The sequence below is a fragment of the Schistocerca cancellata genome, chromosome 9 (genome assembly GCF_023864275.1).
Source record: "Schistocerca cancellata isolate TAMUIC-IGC-003103 chromosome 9, iqSchCanc2.1, whole genome shotgun sequence".
In the NCBI taxonomy this organism is placed as follows: domain Eukaryota; kingdom Metazoa; phylum Arthropoda; class Insecta; order Orthoptera; family Acrididae; genus Schistocerca; species Schistocerca cancellata.
The window spans coordinates 41,081,451-41,097,148 of NC_064634.1; the positions used below are offsets into that span (position 1 = coordinate 41,081,451).

Here is a 15,698-nt window from a genome sequence, read left to right on the forward strand (position 1 = left end):
AGCCGACAGGGAGAAGATGCTGTGATATGCAAATGATTAGCTTTCCAGAGCATTCACACAAGGTTGGCGCTGGTACCGACACGTACAACGTGCTGACATGAGGAAAGTTTCCAACCGATTTCTCATACACAAACAGCAGTTGACCGACGTTGTCTGGTGAAACGTTGTTGTGATGCCTCGTGTAAGGAGGAGAGATGGGTACCATCACCTTTCTGACTTTGATAAAGGTCGGATTGTAGCCTATCGCGGTTGCAGTTTATCGTAATGCGACATTACTGCTCGCGTTGGTCGAGATCCAATGCCTGTTAGCAGAATATGGAATCGGTGGGTTCAGGAGGGTAATACGGAACGCCGTGCTGGATCCCAACGGCCTCGTATCACTAGGAGTCGAGATGACAAGCATCTTATCCGAATGGCTGTAACGGATCGTGCAGCCACGTCTCGATCCCTGAGTCAACAGATGGGGACGTTTACAAGACAACAACCATCTACACGAACAGTTCGACGACGTTTGCAGCAGCGTGGACTATCGGCTCGGAGACCATGGACGGTGCATCACAGACAGAAGCGCCTGCGATGGTCTACTCAACGACGATCCTGGGTGCACGAATGGCAAAACGTCATTTCTTCGGATGATTCCAGGTTCTGTTTACGGCATCATGGTGGTCGCATCCGTGTTTGGCGACATCGCGGTGAACGCACATTGGAAGTGTGTATTCGTCATCACCACAGTGGGGTATCACCCAGCGTGATGGTATGGGGTGCCATTGGTTACACGTCTCGGTCACCTCTTGTTCTGTCTGACGGGACTTTGACCAGTGGGCGTTACATTTCAGATGTTTTACGACCGGTGGCTCTACCCTTCATTCGATCCTTGCGAAACCCTGCAACTGAGCAGGATAATGCACGACCGCATGTTGCAGATCCTGTACGGGCCTTTCTGGATACAGAAAATGTTCGACTGCTGCCCTGGCCAACACATTCTCCAGATCTCTCACCAATTGAAAACGTCTGGTCAATGGTGGCCGAGCAACTGGCTCGTCACAATACGCCAGTCCCTACTCTTGATGAACTGTGGTATCGTGTTGAAGCTGCATTGGCAGCTGTACCTCTACACGCCATCCAAGCTCTGTTTGCTCAATGCCCAGACGCATCAAGGGCGTTATTACGGCCAGAGGTGGATGTTCTGGGTGCTGATTTCTCAGGATCTATGCACCCAAATTGCGTGTAAATGTAATCACATGTCAATAATAGTATAATATATTTGTCCAATGAATACACGTTTATCATCTGCATTTCTTCTTGCCAGTAGTGCGATGGAGTGGTTCGAGGAATACAGTGGCGAGTCCAATTGATGCGTTGGTCCCCCAAACTCGCCAATTCTGAACCTGATCAAACACATCTGGGAAGTGACTGAACGTGGCGTCAGAGATCATCACCCCCTCTCCCTCCCCCCTGGAATTTGGAGGAATTAGGTGACTTGTGTGTGCAGATGCGGCTCCAGCGCCCTCCATCGACCTCACAAGGTCTCACTGCCAGGACGCGTAACGCTGTTATCTGTGCCAAAGGTGGGGATACCGGGTATTAGGTAGGCGACTGATCAGTGGTAGAGATAAATGAAAGGAGCGTATGGAAAGGCTGTCAGAGAGGCGGTAACCATCAGAAGCTGTGAAACATGTACATGTACAAGAGTTGGCAGAGTCGAGGAGACATGGCATGAATAAGATGGACTTAGAAAGAAGGAACTGGCGTTTCGCCCAATCCTCGAAAGTTAAGGCGGTGGTGATGATTTCGGTGCCGTAGCGCTACAAGTAGCTGAGCAGTGGGTACCTTTATGGCGCGTCCGCTGGGGTCCAGGTAGGTGTAGGAGCCCCTGACGGATCCGTCCGGAGCCCTGGCCTCGATGCGCGCCTGGTCGGCCATCATGTAGCCGAAGAGCGAGCGCCCGGCCGCGTCCTGCGAGTGGAACTGCGTCATCTCCTCCTCCGCGGGCGCCTGCCGGAGAGGGAAGGCGAGAGTCACAAACTGAAGGCGATGGCCGTCAGCAACAGTTCCACTACTACATAGTTACTCACACAAAACGCGTTTCCGCATCCTGGGAAGGTAGTCTTAATTGTAGTTGTGTTCCTCTCCCCGTTTTTCCTGGTCATACGAGGTGCATTCAAGTTCTAAGGCCTCCGATTTTTTTTTTTTTCTAATTAACTACTCACCCGAAATCGATGAAACTGGCGTTACTTCTCGACGTAATCGCCCTGCAGACGTACACATTTTTCACAACGCTGACGCTATGATTCCATGGCAGCGGCGAAGACTTCTTTAGGAGTCTGTTTTGAACACTGGAAAATCGCTGAGGCAATAGCAGCACGGCTGGTGAATGTGCGGCCACGGAGAGTGTCTCTCATTGTTGGAAAAAGGCAAAAGTCACTAGGAGCCAGGTCAGGTGAGTAGGGAGCATGAGGAATCACTTCAAAGTTGTTATCACGAAGAAACTGTTGCGTAACCCTTAGCTCGATGTGCGGGTGCGTTGTCTTGGTGAAACAGCACACGCGCAGCCCTTCCCGGACGTTTTTGTTGCAGTGCAGGAAGGAATTTGCTTTTCAAAACATTTTCGTAGGATGCGCCTGTTACCGTAGTGCCCTTTGGAACGCAATTGGTAAGGATTACGCCCTCGCTGTCCCAGAACATGGACACCATCATTTTTTCAGCACTGGCGGTTACCCGAAATTTTTTCGTGGCGGTGAATCTGTGTGCTTCCATTGAGCTGACTGGCGCTTTGTTTCCGGATTGAAAAATGGCATCCACGTCTCATCCATTGTCACAACCGACGAAAAGAAAGTCCCGTTCATGCTGTCGTTGCGCGTCAACATTGCTTGGCAACATGCCACACGGGCAGCCCTGTGGTCGTCCGTCAGCATTCGTGGCACCCACCTGGATAACACTTTTCACATTTTCAGGTCGTCATGAAGGATTGTGTGCACAGAACCCACAGAAATGCCAACTCTGGAGGCGATCTGTTCAACAGTCATTCGGCGATCCCCCAAAACAATTCTCTCCACTTTCTCGATCATGTCGTCAGACCGGCTTGTGCGAGCTCGAGGTTGTTTCAGTTTGTTGTCGCACAATGTTCTGCCTTCATTAAACTGTCGCACTCACACCACACTTTCGACACATCCATAACTCCATCACTACATGTCTCCTTCAACTGTCGATGAATTTCAATTGGTTTCACACCACCCAAATTCAGAAAACGAATGATTGCATGCTGTTCAAGTAAGGAAAACGTCGCCATTTTAAGTATTTAAAACAGTTCTCATTCTCGCCGCTGGCGGTGAAATTCCATCTGCCGTACGGTGCTGCCATCTCTGAGACGTATTGACAATGAACGCGGCCTCATTTTAAAACAATGCGCATGTTTCTATCTCTTTCCAGTCCAGAGAAAAAAAATCGGAGGCCTTAGAACTTGAATGCACCTCGTATACATGACTGCTCCATAATATTTTGGATGATGAAGGCTTTAATATCTCAACATTGATATTTAGGAACACGAACATTATTTGCTTTAACTTGCAGAAGTTTACAACAAAAAGACCTTTTCCATGTTGCACATTAGTTTCTTGTTTCACTTACTCACCCAGGCGCGTTTCACCTTTTTCACAAGACGTCTACAGTGGGTGTCCCGAAATATTACATGTTTTGTTCGCGTTCACATAAAGGTTATAGATTTTAAAAGTTCATGGTTTTCTTCTTATAATAGAATGGAAACGTACTTACAGTTCAGTGTGTAACTCATTATTTGTAAATGAAGCAGCCTTCTATCATGTGGTAAACTGAAAGCTTGAAGTTTATCTTGTAATCACCGCTTTTGAACCCTAGCACTGGAACTAAGATAGCACTGGGACTATTATTTTCTGTGTCTGGAATGTCATTTGATTTTGTAAGTGTTGCCAACTTCCTCAGCTTTTACTTTCAATTTGATTTTGTTTGACTCTATGCGTGTTGATGTAAGTTTTGTGTGTGTGTGAGTCTGTGTGTATGTGGGGGGGGGGGGAGGGAGGGGGAGACGGGGGAGGGGATTGTGATCATTTATCGGAATGCTTTCTATTATGTGATCACTGTTTACACTGATTGATTAAGTAATAGAACCCAGTACGTTGTCCTCGATGGTGAGTGTTCATCGGAGGTTAGGGTATCATCTGGAGTGCCCCAGGGAAGTGTGGTAGGTCCGCTGTTGTTTTCTATCTACATAAACGATCTTTTGGATAGGGTGGATAGCAATTTGCGGCTGTTTGCTGATGATGCTGTGGTGTACGGAAAGGTGTCGTCGTTGAGTGACTGTAGGAGGTTACAAGATGACTTGGGCAGGATTTGTGATTCGTGTAAAGAATGGCAGCTAACTCTAAATATAGATAAATGTAAATTAATACAGATGAATAGGAAAAAGAATCCCGTAATGTTTGAATACTCTATTAGTAGTGTAGCGCTTGACACAGTCACGTCGATTAAATATTTGGGCGTAACATTGCAGAGCGATATGAAGTGGGACAAGCATGTAATGGCAGTTGTGGGGAAGGCGGATAGTCGTCTTCGGTTCGTTGGTAGAATTTTTGGAAGATGTGGTTCATCTGTAACGGAGATGGCTTATAGAACAGTAATACGACCTATTCTTGAGTACTGCTCGAGCGTTTGGGATCCCTATCAGGTCGGTTTGAGGGAAGACATAGATGAAATTCTGAGGCGGGCTGCTAGATTTGTTACTGGTAGGTTTGATCATCATGCGAGTGTTACGGAAATGCTTCAGGAACACGGGTGAGAGTTTCTGGAAGAAAGGAGGTGTTCTTTTCGTGAATTGCTACTGAGGAAATTTAGAGAACCAGCATTTGAGGCTGACTGCAGTACAATTTTACTGCCGCCAACTTATATTTCGCGGAAAGACCACAAAGATAAGAGAGATTAGGGCTCGTACAGAGGCATATAGGCAGTCATTTTTCCCTCGTTCTCTTTGGGAGTGGAACAGGGAGAGAAGATGCTAGTTGTGGTACGAGGTACCCTCCGCCACGCACCATATAGTGGATTGCATAGTATGGATGTAGATGTAGATATTTAATAGAAACGACTCTCAATAGATGATCACAAAACCCATTCCTGTCCAAAGTATATAAATGAAAAATGGAAAGAAAAGGAAGAGGTGTACATAAACACACACACACACACACACACACGCACGCGCGCGCGCAAAGACAAACACGCAATTACATCAACAAACATACAGTCAGACGAAGCAAAGTGAAAGCAAAAACTGAGAAAGTTACCAGCACTTACAAGACAAAAGACACTTTAGACACAGATGACGGTAGTTTCCAGTACTGTGTTTCGAAAACAGAGCGACCACAAAACGAAACAAAAAAACCTGCAAGCTTTCAACTAGTTTTTTACGTGTGAAAAAGCTGCTTCGTTTACAAATAATGAACGAAACGGTGGTCGTTAAGTACCTTTTCGTTTCATTATAAAAATTTGCATGAACTGTTTTAACTTTGAAACCCATATGTCAAAACGAAAAAGTCATGTAATATTTCAGGACACTCGCTTAAGATGCCTTGTAAATAAGGCGAAACGCGTCTAGGGGCACAACCGTCTCTAACGACGTCGATGTCGCCGTGCCGTTAAACCCAAGTTTCCTTCTTCGCTTCCGAGGTGTTGTGTACATAGTTCCGCGTAGCCAGCGCGTACACAACTTTCCCACTAGAGCGCGCCCCGCTAAGCACAACAGCGCAGGCGCAGCGCTCGTCCGTCTCCGCACTACGAGATGGCGCTTTCTTTGAGACGGATCAAATTCTGCTTCCGCCGATCCGCGTATTAATATGTAACGCAGCCAATGAGATTGCTGCTAACGTAGAACCTTTTCTCCTCGCGGATCACACTCGCGCAGTGATACCTGAACGCGCGAGGTATTATAACGAGTGTACAGACCTCCGATTAGTCAGTTTGCATTTGTCTGCATTAGTCTGTACCAGTCTCTGCATTTGTCTGTACCAGTCTATAGTCAAATTTCAGTCTGCGCCTAATAAGATTATCATATTCCTGTACATAGCCATGAAGAGAAATGTATAGACCCTTTGTCAAGTATCAGAGATATGTGAGAATAAGATTAATGTACCAAGACCAAAAGAACTTCAGATTGTCAATTGTAAACAGCATCCAGAATGAAGTTACGTAATGTCTACGCTTTTTATTATTTTAATAAATGTGTGTAAAAATTAATCAAGTTATGTTTAAAGTTGGTCACCGTCAATCTGCTACTCTAAGCGTGCAAGTGGCATTTCTATCGTCTGACCCAACGGCAGAAGATAAACACGCCACGATAAGACCACGAGACATATTGCTGACACTCGCCTACTTCGTTAGAGCGACAAGTCAAATAACCTGATGGTGTGTGTACCGAAGGTCTTACAGTATGCACACCACACGAGGTGCACAAGTAAAGCAGGCAAAAGGCGTTTTTCTTTTAAATTAGTGCGATTTGACCGCGACAAGAAACTTATTTTATTTATTCGTTTATCATTCACACTACCCATAAAAATTTATAGTTAAGCACAAGACATTATTAAAACTTTTCACATTGAAATTTTACATCGCGAGTCTGTTCCCCACGCGGACATCATTTTGCTACCCATTTCTCTCATGTTAGGTACAGATACCAATTGAATAGTCAGGATAAAACTTTCCCGTGACTACACAGCACCGCGGGACACATTTAAGAACGCGGGCAGTTCTAAGAATGCTCCTCCAGACCCAACAGGAGTGGCCAAGCGGTTCCAGGCGCTTCAGTCTGGAACCGCGCGACCGCTACAATCGCAGGTTCGAATCCTGCCTCGGGCATGGATGTGTGTGATGTCCGTAGGTTCGTTATGTTTAAATAGTTGTAAGTTCTAGGGGACTGATGACCTCAGAAGTTAAGTCCCATAGTGCTCACAGCCACTTGAACCATTTGAGCTTCTCCAGAGCCCATTGCTGGCAGTCAGTGAGTACAAGAACTTACTTATTCTTTCCGCTGTTATAACATTTGCCCTTCTATCGCATACCTATCTTCGCTAGCCATCCAGACCCCATGTGCAAGAATAAGTAAATAAAAATACATAACAAATAACATATGTGCAAGAATAAGTAAATAAAAATACATAACCAAATAACATTAGATGGAAATGTTACGTTTAGGTGGATACAGCCCTTAGCTCCTTAAACATCAATGCAGCCGAAAGTCTCAGCTCCGTCACTCTATAGTCTTCGTGAGAATCTGTTTCATGATTACACTAGACACGCACCGTGCACTTTTGACTAATAGAACGCAGTACGGTTATGAACGGCGAATTCTTAAAATAAATGGAATAAACAATCCGTTTGCAGCAAGAAAGTGTTATAGGACCGTCAATGGCCTCAATAAACATAAACTGATTGTTAGACAGTATCAGCAGTACTATAAGACTGTTCGCTGACGAAGCTGTCTGTAGAAAAGTATAGTCGTTGGACTACTGTAAGGAAATGTGGAAACAGGTGGATAAATTTTCCATTCGGTTCAATAAAATTGTCAATGCAACAGACTGAAAGAACTCTATACTAATCCATTACGGTATTACTGATGAACAGATGAAGCGCTTCTCATCACTCGTGTACATTGCCTGACAGAGAAAGTGGGGCACATGGGAGGAAACGAATTGAAGCTTCGCGGCTTCAGAGGCTATGTGATGTTGTTTCATTGATGCGAAATTTTGAAAGAACTTGGCTGTACGAGCCCATTTACCAGTTTGAGGTTGCACTGCCACTGGCACGTATGCGTAATTCGATTGGGACGGGCGTCATGCAGCCATAGCATCCTCTCCTCAAGCAAGCTGGCCCACAACCACTGTAACTGGACCTTGATATCCTGGCACTGGGACGGAGTTGTAGTCCGAGTTCATGCATCATACGTTCTAGGGCGGGCAGATCTGGGGATATTACTGGACACGGGAGTACCTGATCAGGCCAATAGTTCACAGAGACACGTTTAAGAAGGGAGACAAAGAAATAGCATCAAATTTCCGTCCAGTTTTACTTTTGCCAGCATTCTCAAAAATTTTAGAAAAAGTAATGTACAATCGGCTTTATTACCATCTTATCTCAAATAACATACTGTCAAAGTCACAGTTCGGATTTCTAAAGGGTTCTGCTATTGAGAAGGCTATCTACACTTACAGTGAAAATGTGCTTAATTCATTAGATAAACAATTGCAGGCAACTGGTATATTTTGTGATCTGTCAAAGGCATTTGACTGTGTAAATCATAATATCCTTTTAAGTAAATTAGAATATTATAGTGTAACAGGAAATGCTGCAAAATGGTTCATATCTTATATCTCTGGCAGGAAACAAAAGGTGTTATTAGGAAAGAGACATGTATCAAGGCCCGCATCTCGTGGTCGTGCGGTAGCGTTCTCGCTTCCCCACGCCCGGGTTCCCGGGTTCGATTCCCGGCGGGGTCAGGGATTTTCTCTGCCTCGTGATGGCTGGGTGTTGTGTGCTGTCCTTAGGTTAGTTAGGTTTAAGTAGTTCTAAGTTCTAGGGGACTTATGACCACAGCAGTTGAGCCCCATAGTGCTCAGAGCCATTTGCACCATTTGAACCATGTATTAAGCTATCAGGAATCATCCAACTGGGAACTAATTACATGTGGGGTCCCACGAGGTTCCATTTTAGGGCCTTTACTTTTTCTTGTGTATATCAATGACCTTACATCACTAACATTACCAGATGTCAAGTTCGTTTTGTTTGCCGATGATACAAACATTGCAATAAATAGCAAACCAAGTGTAGTCTTAGAAAGATCAGCTAATAAAATAGTCATGGACATTAATCACTGGTTCCTAGCCAATTCCTTGCCACTAAACTTTGAAAAAACACACTACATGCAGTTCAGAACTTGTAAGGGGTGTCCCACTAGTATATGCCTAACATATGATGACAAGCAGATAGAAGAAGTGGGCAGTGTTGAATTTGTGGGATTACAGCTTGATAATAAATTCAACTGGGAAAAGCACACCACAGAACTGCAGAAGCGTCTTAACATATCTCTATTTGCAATGCGAATTGCGTCAGACATAGGGGATATAAAAATGGAAAAGCTGGCATACTATGCTTACTTTCATTCCATAATGTCATATGGGATTATTTTTGGGGGTAATTCATCAAGCCAAGCTAAAGTTTTCAGGGCAAAAAAACGTGCAGTAAGAGTTATATGTGGTGTGAACTCAAAAACATCCTGCAGAAGCCTGTTTAGGGAACTAGGGATACTAACTACTGCTTCCCAATATATTTATTCTTTAATGAAATTTGTCATTAAAAATATATCACTTTTTCAAACCAACAGCTCAATTCATGGAATCAATACTAGAAATAAGAATAGTCTTCACAAGAATTTAAAGTCACTTAGTCTTGTACAAAAAGGTGTGCATTATTCAGGAACACACATTTTCAATAACTTGCTAGCAGCCATAAAAAGCTTAACAACCAATGAAATTCAGTTTAAGAGAGACCTAAAGGATTTATTGGTGATCAACTCCTTCTACTCCATTGATGAATTTCTCAGTAGAACCAACTGATTTGTGTGTGTATTTATATAAGTACAATATAACTTCTGCACAATTTCAGTGCAGCAATGTGTTCATTGTAAATCATTATAATAGTAGGTGTATTACACGTTTATTACCTTATAAATAAATAAAACAAACCTTTTTTATTTTAAATTCAGTGCATTAGTATTTGTAAAATGATTCTTTCATACAGTGTTCATTAAAAAACGACGATCATTCCACTTGGGACCTGTGGAATGGTACATTAGCTTATTTTTTTGTATTGTATATATTTGTCATGTATTGTTGTTTTTCTGACATGTTCTACATCCTGGAGGAATGAAAGTAAATCTAATCTAATCTAATCCTATGTGTGGTCGATCGTTGTCTTGCCGAAAAATAGTACCACGGAACTGTCGCATAAGAGGTAGCACGTCAGGACGCAGGACATGTGTGACGTACAGTTGTGCCGTCGGGATTCTCTCAGTCACTGCCGGTCGTGACATGAAGTCGTTCCCGATGGCTCCTCACACCGTGACGCCAGAAGTAGCACCACTGTGCCACTTTAAAACGCTGGAACAATGGTATCTTGGAATGTACCTTTTATTTGCAGATATGAGCGCATTTTACTTCATTTCATTTTGCTATTTCACATACGTGAATGTATCAGCACTACAGTACGAATAGATTAAGGAGCGAGCTGTAGGTGGTTGGCCATCTTCCGCTTTCAGAGCCAGTGGGATGGGGAGCCGATGCAGAAATCGCTGGTGACGTCAGAAAAGAGATGAAGAGAGAAAGTACATTTAATCTGGAGCGAATCAAATATTTATTATTAATAAATATTTGCTAACGGAAGTTGCCTTTTGCCACTCAGGCATTAGGAGGAGTCTACGGTCATAAATAATACCTTTCAGTAATTATACGAAGCCAAAAAAACGTTGATATTAATAAATAGATGAAAAACCTTGGCATAACCGAAGAGTTAGAAACTGGACTCGGATTCGGGAGGACGACGGTTCAATCCCGCGTCCAGCCATCCTGATTTAGGTTTTCCGTGATTTCCCTAAATCACTCAAGGCAAATGCCAGGATGGTTCCTTTGAAAGGGCACGGCCGACTTCCTTCCCCTTCTTTGCCTAATCCAATGAGACCGATGACGTCGCTGTCTGGTCTCCTTCCCCAAACAACTCAACCAACCCATAACGGAAAATGTACTGTTTTATACGAACTGTACCGATTGTAGCCCCAAGTTCCAGACTGTGCGCCATAGTCAGCAGCCGTCCATAGGATGCCTTTCGATGTAGTCATGCGGCAGACCACGCTCTCGTACCGCTAACAGTTAGCTTATAGTCAGCGTGAACAATTTCATTTTACGGTGTTTCTTAAATAAACGCACCGTAATGACATCCTGCGTAAAATTATTTGCACAAAAAACTTCCTCCCGCTTCATTACGCAAAACATAGACAGTAGAACATGAACATGAACGCAACTGGAGGCTGTAGAATTGTGACTCCGCATTTGATGAGCATGCACTGAGCGAGGGTCACAACTACCAACCAGTGTCCTATGTCCGTCACTTAGTAAACAAAGGCCTTAAAGTCAACCTGCTGGAAGCCCTGGTAATTAGCAAACATCTTGCTCACATTGCAGATCTAATCCTAAATGAGAAGACACATCTCAACACCTAACCTCTCCTAAACTTCATATAATCATCTCTGTTGTTCATTACTTCCCACACTGTCTGTTCCTACATACTCCCATTTTCCTGTATTCATTAAGTTCTTTTATTTTACTGAAGTTGTCTATGTATTCCATATAGACCGTAATTTCAATTGTTAAGTCTTTCTTTTAACTGCTACTTGTATTACTGTCCATGTTTAACACCTTTTGTAGTTGTCTCATCAAATACTGTTTATATTTAACTTTGTTCATTTATTTAATGCAAACTGTTACATAGCCACAGTTTTAAATATAATGTTAAAGTGCAGTACCACCACACTCTCAAAGATTGCATTTACTGTATGTTCCCTCAAACGCCTCCATTTTCCTTCATTTATTTATTTCTGTTCATCTTATTGATATTGCTTAAGTTCCTTGTGTATTCTGTAGTTACATTGATAATTGTTTCTTCTTTTAATTGGCCTGTGTATCACTCTCCGTGTTTTACACTTCCTGATGTAGCCTTATCAAGTACCAATTTTGTTTTATTTTATTAGTTATGTTTATTAATAGAAATTGTTATGCAGGCATGTTGTTCCTATTGTGCGTTAAACTTTTTCCTGTCTACTCCATTTTCATTTATTTACTCTTCAATTTTTTACTTCTTCATTGCATTACCACCACACTGCCAAAGACGTTACTTACTGTATGTTTCTGCTTCAGTCTAGACGTATTACTTCTCTTCCAATGTTGTTTGCAAACATAGTAACTTCTTTGATGACAATACTCAGTAAATGTCTGAAGATGGCCTTTTAAGCTGAAAACCGGTTAACACAATAGAAGTAATATTGTAGAACAAAAGCAAACGGGTTCTTTTCACTTATTGTAGACTGTAGAACTGCACTTTCAGAATCCGGCGGTGCTGCTACGGCTCTGCAAGAGGACATAAAACTACGAGAGCGCCTCCAAATAACAGGTAGAAAGAATTCCTACGCTGCGGCTCACCATGTCAGTTCAAGGATGGACTGGCTGAATTATCGCAAAACTCGGGTGGGAAAACATGGTCAGTTAGACTGTTTGCCCCTTGTATCACCATCTACAGGCTCAATGGCTAAACTGAGACGTTTCTGGAGGTTTAGTGCGAGTGGAGAGTTCTTGCAACCGCTTTCCGGGTCTCCACAGTGCTCGCCAACGATGGTCAGCATAGGTAGTGCAGAAGGACGATTCATCGCTGAAAATAATGCGAAACCATTCATCAGGAATCCATGCCTCCCGGTCACGACACTACACCAAATGCAGCCGTTTGTGTTGTGATGTTACATCTACATCTACATTTCTACATCTACATCTACATTTATACTCCGCAAGCCACCCAACGGTGTGTGGCGGAGGGCACTTTACGTGCCACTGTCATTACCTCCCTTTCCTGTTCCAGTCGCGTATGGTTCGCGGGAAGAACGACTGTCTGAAAGCCTCTGTGCGCGCTCTAATCTCTCTAATTTTACATTCGTGATCTCCTCGGGAGGTATAAGTAGGGGGAAGCACTATATTCGATACCTCATCCAGAAACGCACCCTCTCGAAACCTGGCGAGCAAGCTACACCGCGATGCAGAGCGCCTCTCTTGCAGAGTCTGCCACTTGAGTTTGTTAAATATCTCCGTAACGCTATCAAGGTTACCAAATAACCCTGTGACGAAACGCGCCGCTCTTCTTTGGATCTTCTCTATCTCCTCCGTCAACCCGATCTGGTGCGGATCCCACACTGATGAGCAATACTCAAGTATAGGTCGAACGAGTGTTTTGTAAGCCACCTCCTTTGTTGATGGACTACATTTTCTAAGGACTCTCCCAATGAATCTCAGCCTGGCATCCGCCTTACCAACAATTAATATTATATGATCATTCCACTTCAATTCGTTCCGCACGCATACTCCCAGATATTTTACAGAAGTAACTGCTACCAGTGTTTGTTCCGCTATCATATAATCATACAATAAAGGATCCTTCTTTCTATGTATTCGCAATACATTACATTTGTCTATGTTAAGGGTCAGTTGCCACTCCCTGCACCAAGTGCCTATCCGCTGCAGATCTTCCTGCATTTCGCTACAATTTTCTAATGCTGCAACTTCTCTGTATACTACAGCATCATCCGCGAAAAGCCGCATGGAACTTCCGACACTATCTACTAGGTCATTTATATATATTGTGAAAAGCAATGGTCCCATAACACTCCCCTGTGGCAAGTCAGAGGTTACTTTAACGTCTGTAGACGTCGCTCCGTTGATAACAACATGCTGTGTTCTGTTTGCTAAAAACTCTTCAATCCAGCCAGACAGCTGGTCTGATATTCCGTAGGCTCTTACTTTGTTTATCAGGCGACAGTGCGGAACTGTATCGAACGCCTTCCGGAAGTCAAGAAAAATAGCATCTACCTGGGAGCCTGTATCTAATATTTTCTGGGTCTCATGAACAAATAGAGCGAGTTGGGTCTCACACGATCGCTGTTTCCGGAATCCATGTTGATTCCTACATAGTAGATTCTGAGTTTCCAAAAACGACATGATACTCGAGCAAAAAACATGTTCTAAAATTCTACAACAGATCGATGTCAGAGATATAGGTCTATAGTTTTGCGCATCTGCTCGACGACCCTTCTTGAAGACTGGGACAACCTGTGCTCTTTTCCAATCACTTGGAACCTTCCGTTCCTCTAGAGACTTGCGGTACACGGCTGTTAGAAGGGGGGCAAGTTCTTTCGCGTACTCTGTGTAGAATCGAATTGGTATCCCGTCAGGTCCAGTGGACTTTCCTCTGTTGAGTGATTCCAGTTGCTTTTCTATTCCTTGGACACTTATTTCGATGTTAACGGCGGCTACATACGGTAATTTCCGAGTCCGGGTGCTGCTGGTCTCTGACCACATAGAATGTCGCAAGGAGTCCACGTCCTGTTCTCGGACGGCAGGCGTAGATGCTGGGTGCACAATACTGCGATCCTCCGTTGTGGTGGTCAGAAGTGGCCAACTGAAACCCTGACAAGGAGTATATCTGCCCTCACGTTCCCGTGCACTCCATCATCAGACCTCTCTCACATCCGGATGCCTCATATATCTGGGTACTGCGCTATTGGACCAATCGGCCAAATAGAGAGCCTACTTGGGGCTCCTTGCAAACTCCGTCAAATCCTGATAACGCTGTCTCACACAGGTATGTGGCACCTCCCTGTCCATCGCAGTATCACACAACTGGGTGCTGTTCACACCACTTGTGGTCCCTATCAAGCACGGTAAAAACGCTGAACACAAACAACACAAACTCCCTCCGTTGCCGCTCTTCCTGTGAAGACAATTGCAGATCTTAATCACTTACATAACCGTCGATGGTCTGTATGTGTAAGGAACTACACTACTGGCCATTAAAATTCCTACCCAAGAAGAAACGCATATGATAAACGGGTATTCATTGGACAAATACATTATATTAGAACTGACATTTTCACGCACTTTGGGTGCATGGATCCTGAGAAATCAGTACCCAGAACAACCACCTCTGGCCGTAATAACGGCCTTGATACGCTTGGCCATTGAGTCAAACAGAGCTTGGATGGCGTGTAGAGGTACGGCTGCCAGTGCAGCTTCAACACGATACCACACTTCATCAAGAGTAGTGACCGGCGTATTGTGACGAGCCAGTTGCTCGGCCACCATTGACCAGACGTTTACAGTTGGTGAGAGATCTGGAGAATGTGCTATCCAGGGTAGCAGCCGAACATTTTCTGTATACAGAAACGCCCGTACAGAGCCTGCAACATGCGGTCGTGCATTATCCTGCGGAAATGTAGGGTTTCGCAGGGATCGACTGAAGGGTAGAGCCACGGGTCGTAACACATCTTAAATGTAACGTCCACTGTTCAAAGCGCCGTCGATGCGAACAAGAGGTGACCGAGACGTGTAACCAATGGCACCCCATACCATTATGCCGGGTGATACGCCAGTACGGCGATGACGAACACACGCTTCCAATGTGCGTTCACCGCGATGTCACGAAACACGGATGCGACTATCATCATGCTGTAAACAGAACCTGGATTTATTCGAAAAAATTACGTTTTGCCATTCGTGCACCCAGGTTCATTGTTGAGTACACCATCGCAGGCGCTCCTGTCTGTGATGCAGCGTCAACGGTAACCGCAGCCATGGTCTCCGAGCTGATAGTCCATGCTGTTGCAAACGTCGTCAAACTGTTCGTGCAGATGATTGTTGTCTCGCAAACGTCCCCATCTGTTGACTCACAGATCGAGACGTGGCTGCACGATCCGTTACAGCCATGAGGATAAGATGCCTGTCAGCTCGACTGCTAGTGATACGAGGCCGTTGGGATCCAGCACGGCGTTCTCCTGAACCCAGCTATTCCATATTCTGCCAACTGTCATTGAATTT

The 15,698-nt window shown here is 44.2% G+C and overlaps 1 protein-coding gene across 2 annotated transcripts in view; it reads right to left on the reverse strand.

The window, feature by feature from the left end:
• LOC126100099 (uncharacterized) overlaps positions 1 to 15,698 on the reverse strand; it is a 148,179-nt gene that overhangs the window by 40,310 nt on the left and 92,171 nt on the right. For both annotated transcript variants that reach the window (XM_049910613.1, XM_049910612.1), the window contains exon 3: positions 1,831 to 1,995. In XM_049910613.1, coding sequence (XP_049766570.1) covers positions 1,831 to 1,995 — 165 coding nt within the window. The remainder of the gene's footprint in view (positions 1 to 1,830; positions 1,996 to 15,698) is intronic.